The sequence below is a fragment of the Parasteatoda tepidariorum genome, chromosome 2, assembly GCF_982258835.1.
Source record: "Parasteatoda tepidariorum strain Cologne lab strain chromosome 2, Ptep-v5.0, whole genome shotgun sequence".
NCBI classification, from domain to species: Eukaryota; Metazoa; Arthropoda; class Arachnida; order Araneae; family Theridiidae; genus Parasteatoda; species Parasteatoda tepidariorum.
In genome coordinates this window covers 6,760,751-6,778,244 of record NC_141756.1, presented here as the reverse complement: position 1 = coordinate 6,778,244, position 17,494 = coordinate 6,760,751, and the positions used below count along the sequence as shown (strand labels likewise).

The following is a 17,494-nucleotide window of genomic DNA, read 5'->3' as shown; positions in this document are numbered from 1 at the left end:
AGCAAGTTTCTGCCGAGGTGGTTAAAACCACTGGTAGAAACCGGTTAAAACTGGCATAGCAGAAACCCTTTTCTGTTATGCCAGTGTATGCCATAAACATTTGTGGCAGAAATTCATTAAATGACCTAAAAGTAAGTACTGAGATTGACACACAATGGATAATTCATAGGAAAAACAATTAAATGTTAAACAAAGTACAATTTACTTACAATATTATCACCATTCAAAATCAAATGTTACATGGTTTGCATTCTGCAGTAATCTATAACAAAAGACAAGTTTTGATACAGTTTCTAAACCTAAACAATTTCTCAATTTGCTATGCATGAACGAGAAATTTGAGAAAATTTTCTCAAATCCAGCAGAACTAGCAGGCATTGCCAACAAGAAACAAGCAAGATTTATTGTGAAACTTTCATCTATTGCACATTTTTTAAAACTGGATTGTTGCCAAGCAAATTATGTTTTGAAAAGAAAAAAACTATTTGAAAATAGTTCAATTCAGGTATGTTAAGAGTTAAATGATAATGATTACTGAATTTCAGAGTTTAATATAATAAACTAAAATCTAGTATTTATATTTATTATTACATTACTTTATTCTTTGTTGTTGTTGCTTATACCCATGGTCTAGAGCCAGGGCCGGATTAACCTATAGGCACACTAGGCACGTGCCTAGGGCCTACGAAAAACTTGGGAGAAAAAAATTTGTTGACGAAAATAATTTAGCTTTAAAAACAAGTGTATTTTGCACAAAATTATGAAGATACACATAAAAATATAATATTTTTCGGTAATAAATTATTTTGCAGAATCTTATGATCTAATATATTACTTTTTTGCGATTTTTGGATTCAACGAAATCTTGGATTATGCTGTCGAATTCCAAACTACGCAAAATGTCGTATTCAATCGACATAAGTGCGGGCGATGCCAAACGATCTTGATTCATTGTTGAACGCAAATAATTTTTTATCAATTTTAATCTGGAGAAAGATCTTTCTCCTTCTGCATTTGATCCAATAATCGACAAATATATTCTTAATGCAAAGTGAACGTTAGGAAAAGTATTCACAAGTTTATCTTTAATTTGAGCCTTCAACATTTCTTGTGCAGATTTATGTTCATATAAATTTGAAAATAGTAAAAATTCATCTACAAAGTTTTTCTCTAAATCGGATGAGTAAATTTTCACCAAATTTTGCGCTTTTAGTTTGATCTCAGATTCTGACAAATTTTTGTGTAATTTCCTTGTAATTCGGGTTCGATAAAACATCGATTAATGACACTTTTTGGTCGATCCAGAAAACTGGGAAATTCAAACATCCGGGATAGCGATGGTCCCGAGCATCCCAGATAATTGGTTCTCTACTGTATAAATATTTCTTGTAATTAATCTCACTATCAATTTCACTGTTTTCTTTGCTGGCTTGTTGTTGTATTGTTGACGTGAAGTGTTTACGTATAGTTATCAATCGAACTAATCATAATGGTATTATCGATATCAACTGCAATATCGGCAGTATGTCGGTATTGCAGATAAAGTTCAATAAACAAATTCGTAAATTAAAATTCATACTAATAAAAATGTAAAAAAAAAAATATGCAAGAAAATTTTAGCATCACTCCTCCCCTCTTTTCAAAATATATATTTTGAAAAGAGGGGAGGAGTGGGGAAGGAGGGGAGGGCCCAAAAACGGCTATGCCTAGGGCCTACGAAAGGTATAATCCGGCTCTGTCTAGAGCCCTAGACCAAGTCCAGAAGATCATGTCACATCAACAAGTGAACTGATTCTATTGATTCGAATGAAATGAATCAGAAAAGATCTTTTCTGATTCATTTTCCTCAGCTCAAGTATTGGCGATTGAAATGGGGTACAGGTGGCGTAGAGCAGAACTATGGAAACATTTCATATATTTTCACCATAAGCGTGTGGAGAGTCCGAGGAGACGGAAGTACGTTAGTTTCTGTCTTGATTTTAAAACAAATCAAAAAGTTTTAGTTGGAAAACTATATGTAACTGAAAACTGCATTCTACTTAAATCTAAAAGAAAACGTAGTGGAAATTTTAAAAATATTTTTGACAAGTTAATACGAAATATATTAAGAAATCGACTTGAGCGCTGCGATCGTGAATATTCTCTCATCTGCATCAAAACCAGTTCAGTAAAACTGAGACTATATATTTATAAGCTTAATCAGTGAACCCAGAGCAGGACAGAAATGTGCTTTAGGAAACGTTACTAATGAAACAAAGTGCTTTTTGGAGTTGTCGTACATGAAAGATTTAGATTTTAATTCTTAATTGGTAACTCCCAAAAAAATCTTGCGTCTATTGCACATTATGAAATAAAACTCTTAGAAACAATTTGAATTATTTTCTCCTTTTACTCAAGCGAGTTATTTTTTAAGTAAATAAATGTTTGACTAATTTGAAAACATTTCAGGTTTGAGCTATTAACTTTAAAATATTAATTTTATCAAGTTTTAAACTTTCTTGGAGGGATATTTCCGTATCGTGATCTGTTGCTCCAACTATAATCGCCAAAGTACCAAATAGTTTGCAAGTTTTTTTTTAAAAAAATATGTATGGGGGTGGCTTATACATTTCGAGTTAGTCCCTTTCTGTGATGTTTTTTTTTTTTTTTAGTTTCTCGCTGGCCGCTGCCCGGAAATTGCCAAGACTTGGCGATTATTCTGCCACAAATCAGGATACGGAAATCTCCTCCGTCTTGGAATTAAAAAAAATCTCTATTCCTGACACTGATATTAAAACTACAAAATGTATACTATCTAATTCTTAGATTCCGACAAAGTAGAAAAATCTTTGGTAATTGTTGTCTCAATTCCTGACTTTATATATTATTTAAAAAATCGTAATTTTTCGGAATAAGTGATGTTTATAATGTAAATTTGTTACACATTAATTGGTTAACTCATTAAAAATAGTTTGATATCATTTCAGAAAATTTTATTATATTATTGAATGGTTTAATATATATGTTAAAAAGGGAATTTTTTACAGAGCAGTTCTTGAGGATGTGATAGCTATCCGAAATTCTGATGTTCAGTTTCCTTAAAGGATATTTGTGAGAATGGATATTGATGTTGAAGATGATCTTATGGAAAGGATTATAAGAGATTTAAGAAATGTTCTGGAAAATGATCTTTTAATGTTAGAAAACTTATTATTCTCTTGATAATCTTTTCAATTGTACTAAATAACTATGCTTAATTACAATTTTAAAATTGCTGAATTATTTCTTCCATCACTTAAAACTGATTTTTCTATTCATTTACATACTAAATTGATTAATAATAGTTAATTGAGTGCTAAAGTAAAAAGTAAGTTTTGCAAAAATGTTTTTTATCTATTACTATTTTTATCATAGCACTATATTTTTATTAGAAACAGGATATTCTTCTTCACAAACTAACAATAATTGTAAACTAGATGAAAAAATTCATTTCAGCTTAACTCGAAATATTTTAGATTCACAAAATTATGTGTAGATTTCCAAAAATAAGCAAAATCATAAGCCCCATAGCAGAATCGTGGCAATACTGCGACATTGTCGTGGAACATTACAGAATTCTTGCAGAAAGATTTTTTATTTTGAAAGCAAAAATGTTTGTTGATATATTTATATATATATTTTTCTTAACTTTTCTTTGAGAATAAAAAAATGCCGAAATGAAGAATATTTTAAAACATTCGTGGAAATTCCGCCTTAGCTAGAATTTCAGATTGATATTATAAAATGTAATTTACAAATTGCAAGAATTTAAAAAAAGTTAACTGTACAAATACTTTTTTAGAACAGGAGAATATATATTCAAAGTATTCTTTTAAATGTAGATTAAAAAAAATTCTTTCATTTATAATTAAAAAAAATTAGATACTGCCTATTCTATACATGAAGGCCTTTTTTTATTTGTAAACTGAAAGCGCTTCTATCACTTTAAATTAGTAACATGTATATTTACTATTAAAAATGCCTTCCAGAAAGGTATTAGTACTAGAGAAAATTCTGCCATAGGGATCATAAATAAAACTTCACTTCATGAAAACAGGATTTTTCATCAAAAGTCTATAAAGACCCGTGTTTATTGATATTTGATTAAATGAAAAAATATTTTGAAACATTAGATAAATACATTAATTAATTCAGCAAGTTCCATTGAAATAGAACTCACACCCATAAAGTCTTCAAATCATTTTTTTATTTTTACATTGCAAGAATTTGAAAATATTTTGTTGTATTTATAGTATATGCTTATGCATGCTTATATTAAACAGAAGCACAATAAGAATGTAATGACCAAGTGGTATCTTTAAATGAAAATATTTTCCAAAAAGGACTGTTAGCTTAATAAATTCAATTTTCAACCAGTAAGGCTAGTGATCCCTTACCAATGGGCTAACCCTGAAGTTTTTTTTTAATGTAGTGCAAATATAACGCAATAAGTCTTTGCACTAAAGTTTTCCATTTTAACAGAGCTACTTAGTTTTCTAGATTGGATCAAGGACATGAAATTAAACGTTAAAATGGAAAACTTGCGAGCTTTTCAATGTCCTCTGTTCAACATTGGTAATAAAATAAAATTTCCACCCAACTGTTGAAAGTTTTAGGAGCTCATATTAATATAGTTCATATAATTATATTAATATAGCTCATATTAATATTGCATATAAGTTACATTTATAGTTATTATTAGTTAAGACATTTTCAATTCAATATATTATTATTTTATGATTAAAATATGCTACAAAACTATCCTACATTTAGAAAGCTACATTAATAAATGCTATTAAAAAGTTAAAAAAATCAATATTAAAATGAATGAATTACTCCACCATTAGCAGCTGTTTCTTCGGTTAAGTTCTAATTTGATCGTTTTACATGTGATCAGTTTTTCCAAAATATAATCAATATACCTTTTTATATATGGTTTGAAAACGAATAAAAACAAATTCACTTAGTTAAAAATATATATCAGGGCATAATAAATTTATTGAAAACTATAACTTATAAAATATTTGCCCATTAGACATTCCAGGTACCCAAAACCAGTCTGGTATATTATTCTGTTTTTGTTGAGTGTCAAGTCTCAATAAAATTTAATAAATGTGTGGTACATATTACAATAACCTTAGCAAAACTTTTGAATTAACTTTTCTTTGCCATTTCCATTGTGGTAATTGTTTCACAACTTTTTTCTTTCTAGAGATGAGTTTGACATTCTACCCGTTCATGAATCTATGCAGAATAAATCACCAGTTATCCATGTAATGAATAAACTTGCTCTCGAGAACTGGTGTGTGAAGCCTTTGTATATTTATGTCTATAAGAAGTTCTTTGTTTGGAGAAATAAAAAGCTTAAGATTAGTACGTTTGAGTTTTCTGCTTTTATCACTTTTGAAACTGTTGTTTGTAAATAGTGTTTGTGTGTTGTTAACTGTGTAATTTGATTAATTTCTGTTTAAAATGTCTCTACATGCTAATGCATAAAACTTATTATATTTTTTTTATAAATTTCTTAAATGATGAAAATTAATATTATTTTACTTATATATATATATTTTTTATGGAGTTTATGAATTTCTGCAGCGAACAGCAGCAATTCGCAAATTGAAATGAACTTGATTTTAAAAACATATTTTTGATTTCAATATTAAATTCAAAGTACAGTTTAATATTTTTGCTTATTTAATGTTTGCTTTAATTTAAACATTTTTTTTTCTTAGACATTGAGACTGTTTTGATGTGGACATGTGTCATTTTATTAATTAATCCTGAAATTGAAACTGTATGGAATGCTAGGTAATGTAATATTAATTCGTTTATATTATTTTTCTAATTTAAATGTGATTAGTTCTTGTTTTCTTAATATTGTGTTAAGTTATTACATGTACTTAAAATGTTTCTGCAATCTGCATTTTATCATCACCTTTTGCTCAAAAAATTATCCTTTTTTGGTTGAAATTATATTGCACTATTAAATTAAGGAAATATCTAAATTTTCAGCCAATTTTTTAAAACAGAGCCCCTTATTATTTGGAAGCTCTGCCCCATGAAGTAATTTTTAAAAAAATATCAGTGAATATTTTGATTATCAAATTTTTAAAAAGTGGGATATTATTGTTTGACCACTCATTACGCAGTTCGGACTTGGCACCAAGCGACTTTCACTTTTTCCACACTCTAAATGAATTTCTCAGCAAAAGTTTAGCTTAAATTAGGAGATTAAAGAAGAAGTTAAAGCTGAATATTCTCATAGAAGGCAGACTTGTAGAACATTATGACAAATTTTTTGAAAATATATGAAAACAAAATAGAGCAATTGAGAAACATGTCGAATATCAAACAAAAAAATTTTTCAAAAAAAAATCTGGGATCGTTTATGTTTTACAAGAGATGTCTTTACTTTTCAAGTAACTGTAGTGTGTAAGCATTATGACAAAAATTTTCGCATACATTTTATTATCAGTTTGATTATTTTAAAGAATTATTTTTGTATTTTAAAGAAATCTTTATTGTACTTAATTCTTAAGAACTTTTAAGTTCAATTTGAAATTTGGAAAATTGAGTTCATTGTGACACTAAGTTTAAATTTTTTCTTTTTGGAATCTTTATTTTCACTAGTTTATCAGTTTATTGTTTTATAAAAAAATCATTTATAAAACCAAATTTTATTAATAACGATTCTTTGATTTATTTAGTTATTAAAAAGAAAGAAGGCATCTATTTTATTAATGGTTTAAAATTAAATTTTTATGTTCTCTGTTTAGGATAATCACTATTATTTTTTTATTATTTATTATTAGTGTTGTAATTTGTATCTAATGAACTTATATCAAGCATTATAGTTATAGATAACAACGTAATGTCTATTTATTGTATTATTAAGAAGAAATTAAACTATTTATTTTTTGTCCCTACTTCTTTTCTTTTTTTTTCAATTTTATAATTTTTCTTAAATGTTCAACATTTTCATTATTTGTATTTTTTCAGGAAGGAGCTTTTATGTAAATCAGAAACTACACTGAGAGATAAACCAAAATTTACCGATGAGTTGAGATTTTCTGAACTAGTTTTAAGTAGAAAACCTAAGAGCTCACCTGTATTTGCTCACCGGTAATTTATTTTATTTTAGTAGTACATGAGTAATTTCTATATATACTTTTTTTATTGGTATTTATGTCTTTGTTAAAATTCTGTGCTTTTGTCACTAAATGATTTTTTTTTTTATATTTAAAATTCTCGTGTCCTTCAATGCAACAAAAAGAACAATTTTATTTATTGGCGAAATAAAATGGTTTTTCGAATAATATAGCTCTGTATAAGATGGATCGCAAATTAATGAATACAAATTTATTTTTTCTCGCTCTTTTTCAATTTTAATCCCTAGCTACTATTACTATGGTCCCAGTTGGGCTCAAAATTGTCTCGGTATAGGTCCTATATGATAGTATAGGTCCTCGGTATAGGTCCAACCACAGAAGGACCAATATTGGGATTCATTATCATTAGTCATTAATCAAAATTCATTTTACAATTTACTTAAAATATTTATAAGATAAAAAAAATTTACAAATTTTATTTTTTCAAAAACTTAGTTTTTACATTTCTAGAAGCATTTTCTTTAATGCTGAAACTAAAAATTAATCTATATATTTTAGAAGTATGTCTCACTTTGTGTAAGTAATAACTTTATTATAGTATTTGAAATCCTTGTATCAATTTTAAAATTATTTTACTTTACGTGAATACTGTATATTTTGTGATAAATTAAATGTAGATCTGTGTATATCAAATGTGTGGACTGCAATAAAATTATTTTTCGTAATTTACTCAACAGCTGTTTAAAACAGTGGATAGTAATTTATATATGTGTCTTTAGTGGTGCATATCTAATAGCGCCATAAATGCTCAATAGTTAGAAATCCTATAGAACTCTGTCCCGCATTGGACTGATCGTAAAGACATGGTTTCCAGTAGGACACCAAAGTCAAGCATCACTGGCTGCGGTCAGTAAGCGGGTGGGTGACCACTTTGATCAGCCTGCATATGGACCAAGGGTGTGCGGTATCTGTCCTCGTTAAACTGTTCTACCGTAAAGTGCTCGACTTCGCTCGCAGGTCGTTCGGCTACCAAAGCAGGGGTGCCATCCCCTCTGCAGAGGATCAAAATTACGATGGTATGTCTTCGGATCATCCTCAGGGATGTTTCCCAGACCATCTCCAATAGTCCATTGTGCAGTGATGTAAATAAAGCTTGTACCTTCCTTAAGAAATCTATTAATACTGTGTATAAGCATTGCATCACTTTTATGACTTTAAAATCTGGATATATCTTAATGTGTAGTTTAGATTAGATAATTTATAATCACCTAACAATTGTTAAATGTTATGTATAGTTGGTGTTCCACAATTATTATTTTACTTTGTGGATTGGGATACCTGCAAGTGACATAGTGTGGGTATCTCTATTCTGATTGGTTGTTGAAAGGTGGCATTTGTTTACGTTAGCAGCTGGTCTTTCTATTCTATATCAAGTAAGCCAAACCCATCAAATATCAATTCTCTCAAGTGACGCATCCTATTTTCTTTCACTAAGATTTCTATTCTTTCACTATTTATTTGCACAAGCACTTAACACAAGGACTGTCATGAAGCCATATAGAACATAAGCAAACTAATTCTGCATCAAAGTTGCCAGGTACATGAAATACGATAAAATAAATAAGCATATAGCAAATCTAAGTTAAGTAAAAGAAGTAGGCGAGAAAAATTATATTTCAACAAATTCGACGGGGGATACAGCACTGTATTTATTTAACTTCACAATAATTTACATTTTAACTTATGTGGAGAAACTTAGCTCAACTTTAACACACTGTTTTGCTGATAAACAATCAACTGACTCTGACGCCATAAGTCACATGATTGGGTGACAGTGATCTATTTCTTGAAGTGCAAGTACCAATTTCTAAATTTTACTCTGTTCATTTGCCACTAATTCACACAGACCACTATACAAATGGTCTGTGTAGACATGGCTTGTGAACGATTCTTAATATTCTACTCTGTGAAATTGTAGACTTTACTCCTTTCACTTCCCATTAATTGACACAGACCACTATTTGAATGGTCTGTATCTTGCATAGCAGATGCACTTTACATAATATTCTTATCTTTGAAATTGTAAGTTTTACTCCATTTTCTAACCATTAAACAGTTCTGTGTTATACATAGCTAAGGCATATTTAATATTCAAATCTGTATAATCGTAAGTTTTAGCCGTATCAATAACTAATTATCGCTGAATTACTAATCAGTGTTATGTATAGCAAATGAACCATAATCGATGTTCACAGAATGCATCCAAATAAAAAAGCAAAAGGACTCCTAAGTAAGAAATCAAAATGAACACGCCTTTGTTAACACATATCTATCCTGCATTATTTTAAACATCTTTGACGAAATGCCGGCGTTTTTGAGAAGTCAATTTGCTGCTATATATAAATTTTCATCATGTTTATGTATTAAGTGAGTAAAAAACCCTCATTATTTGCCTGATGTTAATAGGATTTTAATTTATGAACGTCTGTTATATGAGATATATAACTAAGATACTTTAAAATATAAGTAAATTCAAGTAGATATTTTTGTGCATAATCGGACAAATTATTTAAAATTTTGATTATAAAATATTTTTAAGTATTTCCGAATTTTGAGTTAATAAATTTTCAAAGTAATCATATTTATTTCAAATTATTTTTATTTTTTAGCTTAGATAGTAATTGTTTTTTACTCAACGTTTCTGAAAATCATTTTTGTTTCATGCATTTAATATTTTTATTTTGTTTACTTTAATTCATGACTTTGTTGTAGGAAATGGACTTTGATAAAAATAAAAGAAGAAATTATATATCCAGAAACAATTAAACATGAGTTTTTTGTTTGTATACGTATGGCTAACTTGTATGCAAATAACTACTATGCCTGGTCCCATCGTTCATGGATTATGCAAGAAATTTTACAATCTTGCCTAAAGGTGATTTTTTTCTTCATAGATTATTTAAATAAACTTTAAAAAAATATTGCTTATTTTGTGTAATTTAATAATTATTTTATACTAGCTTCATTCATTGTGAGTTATTCATTTGTTTACTGGGGGATATTTAATTTTATTTTTGTCTGAAAGTTAATTTGTGTAAAATCAAAGTAGTTTTTAAAAGGAAATCTTTTTAAACTATGAATTAATATATGTCGCTATGCAATACAGTTGTAAGTAAATACAGCTGTATTGTAAAACTACAGTGTAGTCTTATAATAGTAAGAAGTGAATCAACTTTGTACAAATCTTAGATTTTCAGATGACAAAAAATTATAAACTTTTTTGTTAATGTTTACATGGTGCTTGAAAAATACAGAAACATTTTAGTGTTTCTTTCTTCTGAAGGTATTTTATAATATTTATTTTACACATCCATTTTATTTCCATCTGAAAGTTAATTTGTGTAAAATCAAAGTAGTTTTTGAAAGGAAATCTTTTTTAATTTTGAATTAATATATGTCGCTATGCAATACAGTTGTAAGTAAGTTAATACAACTGTATTGTAAAACTACAGTATAGTTTTACAAAAGTAAAGAATGAATCAAGTTAGTACAAATTATCTTAGATTTTCAGGTGACAAAAAACTATGAACTTTTTTGTTAATGTTCACATGGTGCCCGAAAAATACACAAATATTTTAGTTTTTCTTTCTTCTGATGGTATTTTATAATATTTATTTTACGTATCTATTTTTATTTTAGTTGTAGAATTTAATGAAAGGAACCCTATAGTTTTGTTTTAACTATAGATTATAAGTAAAAAACTATAAAATGTACTTAAAAAATGAATTCTCTAAATTTAATTTATTATTTTTAATATAAATTCAATCTAAATTAAAATTGTTGATTAATTAAATATGCAGTTAAGGAACTTTGTCTACCAAATGTGTATTACAATAATAAATACTAGTTGTGGGAGCAATAAAGAAGGTTCAAAATAAAATAATAATAAAAAAATTTTCCTTTTTCTTATGTATTTTTGTAATGGGATCATCATTTTCACAACGAAAGAGCTTAAGATAAATGTAATGAGAATATTAAAAAAATTGTTGCAATAATAATTCTTAAAAAAAAATTTTTTTTTAATTTCTATGTTCTTTTAATGAGGCAAATTTTAATGAAAACATTGAAAAACTAGTTTAAAAAAACTTAATTAATTTAATATTTAATCTTAGAAACCTCGAAATAAAATAATTTATGCTGTTTAGAGCCAGTAATGTTAATTCTGTTAGGCTAAATTTTTAGTAAAATACTACTTTTTATTAATTGTATATAAGACACTTATCAGCTGAGTTGATAATCTAAATTTATTTATTTCCTGTCTTATGTAGTTGAATAATTGAATTTATTATGGTTTTTTTTAACTCAGAATTCAAATATCTTTATCTAAGGAAATTATTTAGTATCCATATTTATCTCAATAAAATTAACATTGAGGTATTCAAGCTTTTGACTGCTCTCCTGACTCAACCATGTTTTCCAAATTGCCGATGTCTCCCCTATTTTGACTGTAAAAAATCCCAAATGCCTTGAAAAAAGGTATTCAATGGAAGTACCTTTGTATATCTTATTTTGTTGCTTAAATTATTTTCTGTGCTAATTATTTAGCTTATTTAACCCTTTCGCGAAGGGAGCTACAAATATGTGCTTATTTCTTAGGCATGGTGTTTCCTTCTTGAGCGCCTGTCCAAACCGGGGGGGGGGGGTTGCTGTTGAGACTAAATCCACCAAATTACCAAAATATTAACATATTCGTCAATTATGTGCTGTTAAATAGATAAGCGACAAATGCTACTTATATTTTTTATTATCATACTTTATTTAAGTTTCTTTTTTTTTATTACATTTTTAAACAATTTTTTTTTCAGTATTTATTTACCATTTACTTTTGACATTATTGACTTTTATATTTTGAAGGTTTAAAAATACTGTGAAATATGCCGATTTGACTCGTTAAATTTGCAATTTAATAAAAGAAGGCCAAAAAAAAGAGTAAAGTCAGCAACTTTTTTATGTCACGTTTTTAAATTATTCTAATAATGTGAATCAGAGTTTCCTCCTTTCCCTTTGATGCCATTTAGCAACATTCCTTTCCTCTTGTGTTTATATAATCAAAACCCATGGTCATGTGAGTCATGTTTCTCATTTCAAGTTGAAGGTATAGTCTACGTGTATCTCAATTACAATGAAAATGCAATGCTATTTTGTACCTAAATTTAAAATTTTGAAAACGTTCCAGAACACTGTCATTAATATGTGACTGCCAGGAAGGATGGAGAAAGCACTCTGGCGCACGGGTGTATTCGCCAGGAAGAGCGTCTTACATGCTGCCACGTATACGTGACAGTCTGCGCGAAATAACTTATATAATAACTTCTTACCATTAAGACTGCATCTTAGTACATAAAAATCTGACCACTTGATCAAAAGTTATTAATGTGTTCTGTATTTTATTTTGTGCACTATGGGTCTCTTCCATGCACCTCACTTAAGTTTGCCATTCCATATGTTTTATGCTTACTTAAGAAAGTTGATTTTAAAAATATATAAATATTTTATTTATGTTATTAATATAAGAGATTGACAATACAGATATATATATATATTTCATTTAAAAAATTTGAATTTATTCTAAATAATAAGTATTTTAATATACTTAAATTTTGTTCTATTTTAAGGTATAGATAATCTAACAATTGTATCATTTACTAGCGGATTTCCTGTTCTTCATATAGAGTAAAAAGAAAACATTGAATCAGTATTCATCAACATTACAAAATCATGCATAAAACTGAAAGGCCAACATAATAAATAAAAACTATTATAATTCCAGTTTTTTTTTATTCGTTTATTATTATTCCTTGTCAATCCTGGTGTTTTACATTACCAGAATGAGCAAATTAATTTTTTTGACCCCATCAAAGCAAAGATTAACCGTACCCATTATCATTTGGCATGAGAACAATTCATGATAGTCATTTACCACAGTTAAGAAATTTATTCTGGTACTTATCCCTTTTGGAAGACCATAAAAAATCTATTACCACAATTCCAATAGTATCTATTATCAAAACTTATTAAGCACCATTGGCATTTATAATAGCGTGGCAGTTTTTTTACAGTTTACTGAAATGAATAGGTGCCTTTTTTTCATTAATTTTGCTTTTTAGTATATAGTTTTTTATTTTTGATTCATTTACCATTGATTTTAAATTATCTAATTTTATAAAAACATATTTTAATTGCATAACTATAAACAAAATAAGCTTGTGGTTACAGATAACTTTAGGAATACTAATTTGGTTACGTAGTTTGCCTATGCTACCAAATTCATATAAAAATTTAATTATCTATAGTGCAATGTAAAAAGAATAGTAAAAATATCGATGTTAAACCAATGAGAAAAATTTATTTTTCACAGAATCTGGCACCAAACGATCTAATTAAAAAAAATTTTAACAATTTTTGAGTTTGCGGGTAGAAATTATCTCTTTCACCTGTCTTCCAAATTACAGAGAATCTTCGCTGAATTAGTTCAGGAGTTATTAAAGAACGCATTTTAACTTCCTTTTATTAATACAGATAAATTTAAAATATCTTTTTACATTTTATTTTTAGAGTGTTACTGAGGAGCTTTCACAAACAGAACCTTGGATATCCACACACATTTCTGATCATTCTGGGTTTCATTATCGCCAGTTTCTTTTATCTTGTTATCGAACTGCATCTCTAAGTGCGAAAGATGCCACCTCCTGTGCTTTACATAAACAATCACAATTCATGCTGGAACTCTCAGAAGAAAAACCCGATCAGTGCTACTCAGCCATCGACAACAAATCACAGCTGCAACAGTGGATTGAATTCATACACAAAGAGCTGATTTTTCTTTCAAGTCTGCAAAATTCATATCCCGGCCACGAGACACTGTGGTACCATCGGAGGTTCTTACTTCGAGAAATAAAACTGACTGAGACTGATGCATTATCCTCTGTCAAACTTCCAAATACAGATGATTTTTTGCAAAATAAAAGACTGAAATCTGAATGGGACTCAAAAGGAATGTGGAATGTTGCCAAAGAACAAGATTTTCTGGATCACTGCTGTAATAAATCAACCAATATCAGCTGGGAAAAAACATTAATAGCTAAACATGTTAAATGGTTGAATAATGTTTTGCAGTGGTCTTTGTCGATCTGATCAAAATATATTTCTCATAATAATATCTGTTTTCAATTTTGAAAATTTTTTTAATGAAGTGGTTATTTTATGCTTTGCATATTGGTTCAAAAAGGCTATTGAAACCAAAAACAAGTTTTTTTTTCTCTTTTGATTGATTTTTTTGTTTTGTTCTTTTTCATCTTCCTATAGTTTGTCTACAGTAGGAACTCCCTCCGCCACTAAGTCTGAAGTCGTCTGCTGTTATGGAAACAAGAATAATGTAGTGTAGCATGTCTTCATTCAAGAGCTTACACGATAAGACCGACCGAAGAAACAGATCCCCTTTCTCTCGCCGACCCGAGCCAAAAGTCAGTGACCCCACACCCCTACTTGAAATGGTTATACCTCGTTACCATAGTCACCATCACGGGACCAGGCGAATGGCATGGGGAGTTCTTACTTTAGACAAGCTATATATGTGTATAGACTGCATTGCAGTTTTACCTATAATTGAAATGAAAAGTATTCTTTATTGTAACAGAATGTTTATGAATTTTATCATACATGTGATGTTAGTTGAAAATATAATTTATCAAAAGATTGGCAAAGAACATATTTTTCAATGTGACTTAGTTAATTTTATCATAATAATATCTGTTTACTTTTTAAGTTTGAAGATAACACAAGCTATGGCATGCTTTACATATTGGTCCAAAAATACAACAGAAACCAAAAAACAAGTTATTTTTTTCCACTTTTAGTTATCTTTTCTGTTTTTTTTTCTTTGTATATGTATAGAATACATTACATAATGCTTTTTATACCTATTAATATACTTAATTATAACAGAAAGTTTATGAAATTATATCACGCAGATGTTAATATAGTTGAAAATATAATTTATCAAAAGATTGAAAAAGACCATTTTTCAATTTGATAAAGTTCATTTTCTCAAAATAATAGTTGTTTTCTTTTCAATTTATATAAAGAAAAACTTTTCTTATTAATAATGGCATGCTCCACAAGCTGGCCAACCTGTGTTTGATTGAACTATACACAAACCAAGTTTTCTAACTTTTGCTTAAACTTTCTGATGCTGTTTTACTTCATCTTTCGAACATATATTACGAAATACACTGCTCAAAAAAATTAGGGGAGCACATAGGTTCCCTAATTTTTTTGAGCAGTGTACTTTTAACTATTATTGAAGCAAAAAATATACTTAATTACATCAGAAAGTTTACCAATTATATTACATAGATTATGCTAATTATCATAATTGAAAAAGTGACAATTATATCACACAGATTGTAAGACATGGCTTTTATCAATTTGATTAATTTAATTTTCTTCTAATATTGAGTGTGTGTGGTTTTCTTCCTTTTTCAAAAAATATTTTAATGAATGGATAAAAGTGTCTTTTTTTTTATATTGGTTAGAAAATATTACTGTTATTTTAAAATTGAAAACATACTCAAAATAAAATAAAAAAATTAAATTATAATGTCAATAAAGTTAATTTACAAAAAGAAAAATAATTTATATTGAATAAAATTTTTAAAGGTTTCTGATGTGTCACTTTTAAAAAAAAAAAAAATTCTTAAATGCTGATAAAGTATTTTTCTTTGATTTTGAAGCATTTTGGGAAATTCTTTGACTTTTTCCTGAGTTTTCTAGATTTATAAAATTTTCTAGACTTACTTTATTCATCATCATCATAGTTGGCCAGACAGCCTAATGTGGGCCAATGCCTTCCTCTGAAGATTTCTCCATAACGACTTCCTATTTATTTGTAATTGCCAATTCTCTTCATTAATTGCAAGAAAATCAAGACTCCACCGAGTCAGCCCATCTCTACCGCGGCCTTTCCCGCTTTCTTGTTCCAGTGGGTCTTCCAGTCTTTTTTAGACTTGCTTTACTAATTTACGAGAATCACCCTTGTTAATGATATTAGTTCCTCACCACCTCTCTATTAGGCATGGAAATGCATTGTGCCTTGATTTTTCCCTTCACAGCCACAATGTTTTTTTTTTTTTTTTTTTTTCATTTTTATTCTTTCTTGGCTACTGATGTTTTTCTAGTTTTGTTTCTCTCCTTTATTTTGAATTTCTTGCTGGACATTTTTATGTTTTATATTTTATATCACTTTTGTTTCTTCTCATTCTTGTCTGGCAAGTCTCAAAAATGGGTGGCTACTTTTGAGCACTTGAAACACGTTAACTGTTATTTTGCATCTATATTTTTGAAGACAATGAAGTTTATTAATCAAGTAATAATATAAGTACATACTTGATTAAAAATATATATAAAAACTCAGATTTTGTATAACCAAATTTTTTTAATGAATATTCCTACAGTTCTAGATGAAAATCATACATCAAGAGCCGTAGAAACATTTACATCAATCAGAAACTAAAATCAATCAAAACTATAAAAGCATACCTTATTTCTTACAGTTATTCTTTTACATCAAACAGTTTCTTCTTGACTATGGTCATTATTTTTCCAACCTACTATAATGTATGTAAAATTAATTATACCGTGAATCTTAGATTTTTTTTTTTATTATAAAAGATGTATCTGATTACTATTTGGAAAAAGAAGTAATTTGAAACTAAAATATTTGCTCACTGCAGGAAAATTTTAGTTTCAATTATGTTTTTAGTATTTCTTATTACATATTTTAATTATAATTCATACTATTTGTTTCTAATGTGCTTTATAGAGTAATTTTGCTTTCAAATATTCTCTTTCATTTCTTTTGTATTATCTTTCAATTACAAATTCAATATCCTTGTTGTTTTTTCAAGAGTCTGGATGTATACCTATTAAAATGTTGTTATATTTATAATGCTTTAAGTTTGTATATTTGAGGAAATAGGTTGTGATATTGTTGGTGTTTTTAAAGTTTGTGAAGTTTTTAAAGTTCAATCAAAAATGTTACTGTTACAAAATTTAAAAAATGACAAAGTTAAAATTGATCTACAGTCATTAATTGTTTTTAAATAACCAAGATATTAATACAGCTCAGCCCTATTTAACGAATATCGTGATCAAACAAAACTTTTTCCTCATCAATAAAAATGATGGTAAAAACCCTATTTAACAAATAATAGATCTTGATTGACTAATTATTCCATCAGTCAAAAATTAAATTTTTGGCTCTTTTTTAAAAAAAAATTACTTTTTGTTTAAACAAATTTACTTTGGGC

At 28.1% G+C, this 17,494-nt stretch overlaps 1 protein-coding gene across 3 annotated transcripts; it reads left to right on the top strand.

The window, feature by feature from the left end:
- Positions 1–2,242: 2,242 nt before the first annotated feature.
- Positions 2,243–15,817, top strand: temp (protein prenyltransferase alpha subunit repeat-containing protein tempura). 3 transcript variants are annotated; one of them, XM_087156826.1, is made up of 7 exons: positions 2,243–2,309; positions 3,027–3,176; positions 5,231–5,391; positions 5,751–5,826; positions 7,018–7,140; positions 9,900–10,062; positions 13,743–15,817. In XM_087156826.1, exons 2-7 carry the CDS (start codon positions 3,097–3,099, stop codon positions 14,319–14,321), a joined length of 1,182 nt encoding a protein of 393 aa, XP_087012952.1. In that variant the 5' UTR covers positions 2,243–2,309; positions 3,027–3,096; the 3' UTR covers positions 14,322–15,817. The 3 variants fall into 3 exon arrangements, with proteins under 3 accessions (XP_087012952.1, XP_087012953.1, XP_087012951.1); XM_087156827.1 differs by having other exon boundaries at positions 2,250–2,448; XM_087156825.1 differs by having other exon boundaries at positions 2,255–2,412.
- The last annotated feature ends 1,677 nt before the right edge of the window (positions 15,818–17,494 follow it).

Bases quoted from the DNA above. Each gene is read 5' to 3' on its own strand.
- temp (XM_087156826.1), top strand. From the start codon at position 3,097: ATGGATATTGATGTTGAAGATGATCTTATGGAAAGGATTATAAGAGAT. The intron at 5,392-5,750 runs GTACGTTTGAGT...TTTTTTTCTTAG, and splicing joins AAATAAAAAGCTTAAGATTA to ACATTGAGACTGTTTTGATG. The intron at 7,141-9,899 runs GTAATTTATTTT...ACTTTGTTGTAG, and splicing joins TCACCTGTATTTGCTCACCG to GAAATGGACTTTGATAAAAA.